Source organism: Suricata suricatta, chromosome 13 (genome assembly GCF_006229205.1).
Source record: "Suricata suricatta isolate VVHF042 chromosome 13, meerkat_22Aug2017_6uvM2_HiC, whole genome shotgun sequence".
Classification (NCBI taxonomy): Eukaryota; Metazoa; Chordata; class Mammalia; order Carnivora; family Herpestidae; genus Suricata; species Suricata suricatta.
In genome coordinates this window covers 27,373,586-27,373,968 of record NC_043712.1, presented here as the reverse complement: position 1 = coordinate 27,373,968, position 383 = coordinate 27,373,586, and the positions used below count along the sequence as shown (strand labels likewise).

Below are 383 nucleotides of genomic sequence, written 5' to 3'. Positions count from 1 at the left end.
AGGCTTGTGCTGATATTTCCTTGAATGAGATTGCTATAATGTTGGGTAATGTAATATTTTTGTTTTCTCCATTATTGTTAATTTGTATCTCCTACATCTTCATCCTTTCTACTGTACTAAGAATCAGTTCAGCAGAAGGAAGAAAAAAGGCCTTTTCTACATGTTCAGCCCACTTAACAGTAGTGACCTTGTTTTATGGGACAATCCTCTTCATGTATATGAAGCCAAAGTCGAAAGATTCTGCTTTTGACAAACTCATTGCTCTGTTCTATGGAGTAGTCACTCCCATGCTCAATCCTATCATCTACAGCCTGAGGAACACAGAGGTGCTTGGGGCTCTGAAAAAACTGATGAGTAGACACTGGATCTGGAGAAAAGGGTGA

General features: G+C 39.2%; 1 protein-coding gene across 1 annotated transcript in view; it reads left to right on the top strand.

The window, feature by feature from the left end:
* The window catches only part of LOC115276503 (olfactory receptor 13D1-like), a 1,165-nt gene extending 782 nt beyond the window's left edge, over window positions 1-383 (top strand). Inside the window, exon 2 of the mRNA XM_029920542.1 lies at window positions 3-383. Coding sequence (XP_029776402.1) covers window positions 3-383 — 381 coding nt within the window. The remainder of the gene's footprint in view (window positions 1-2) is intronic.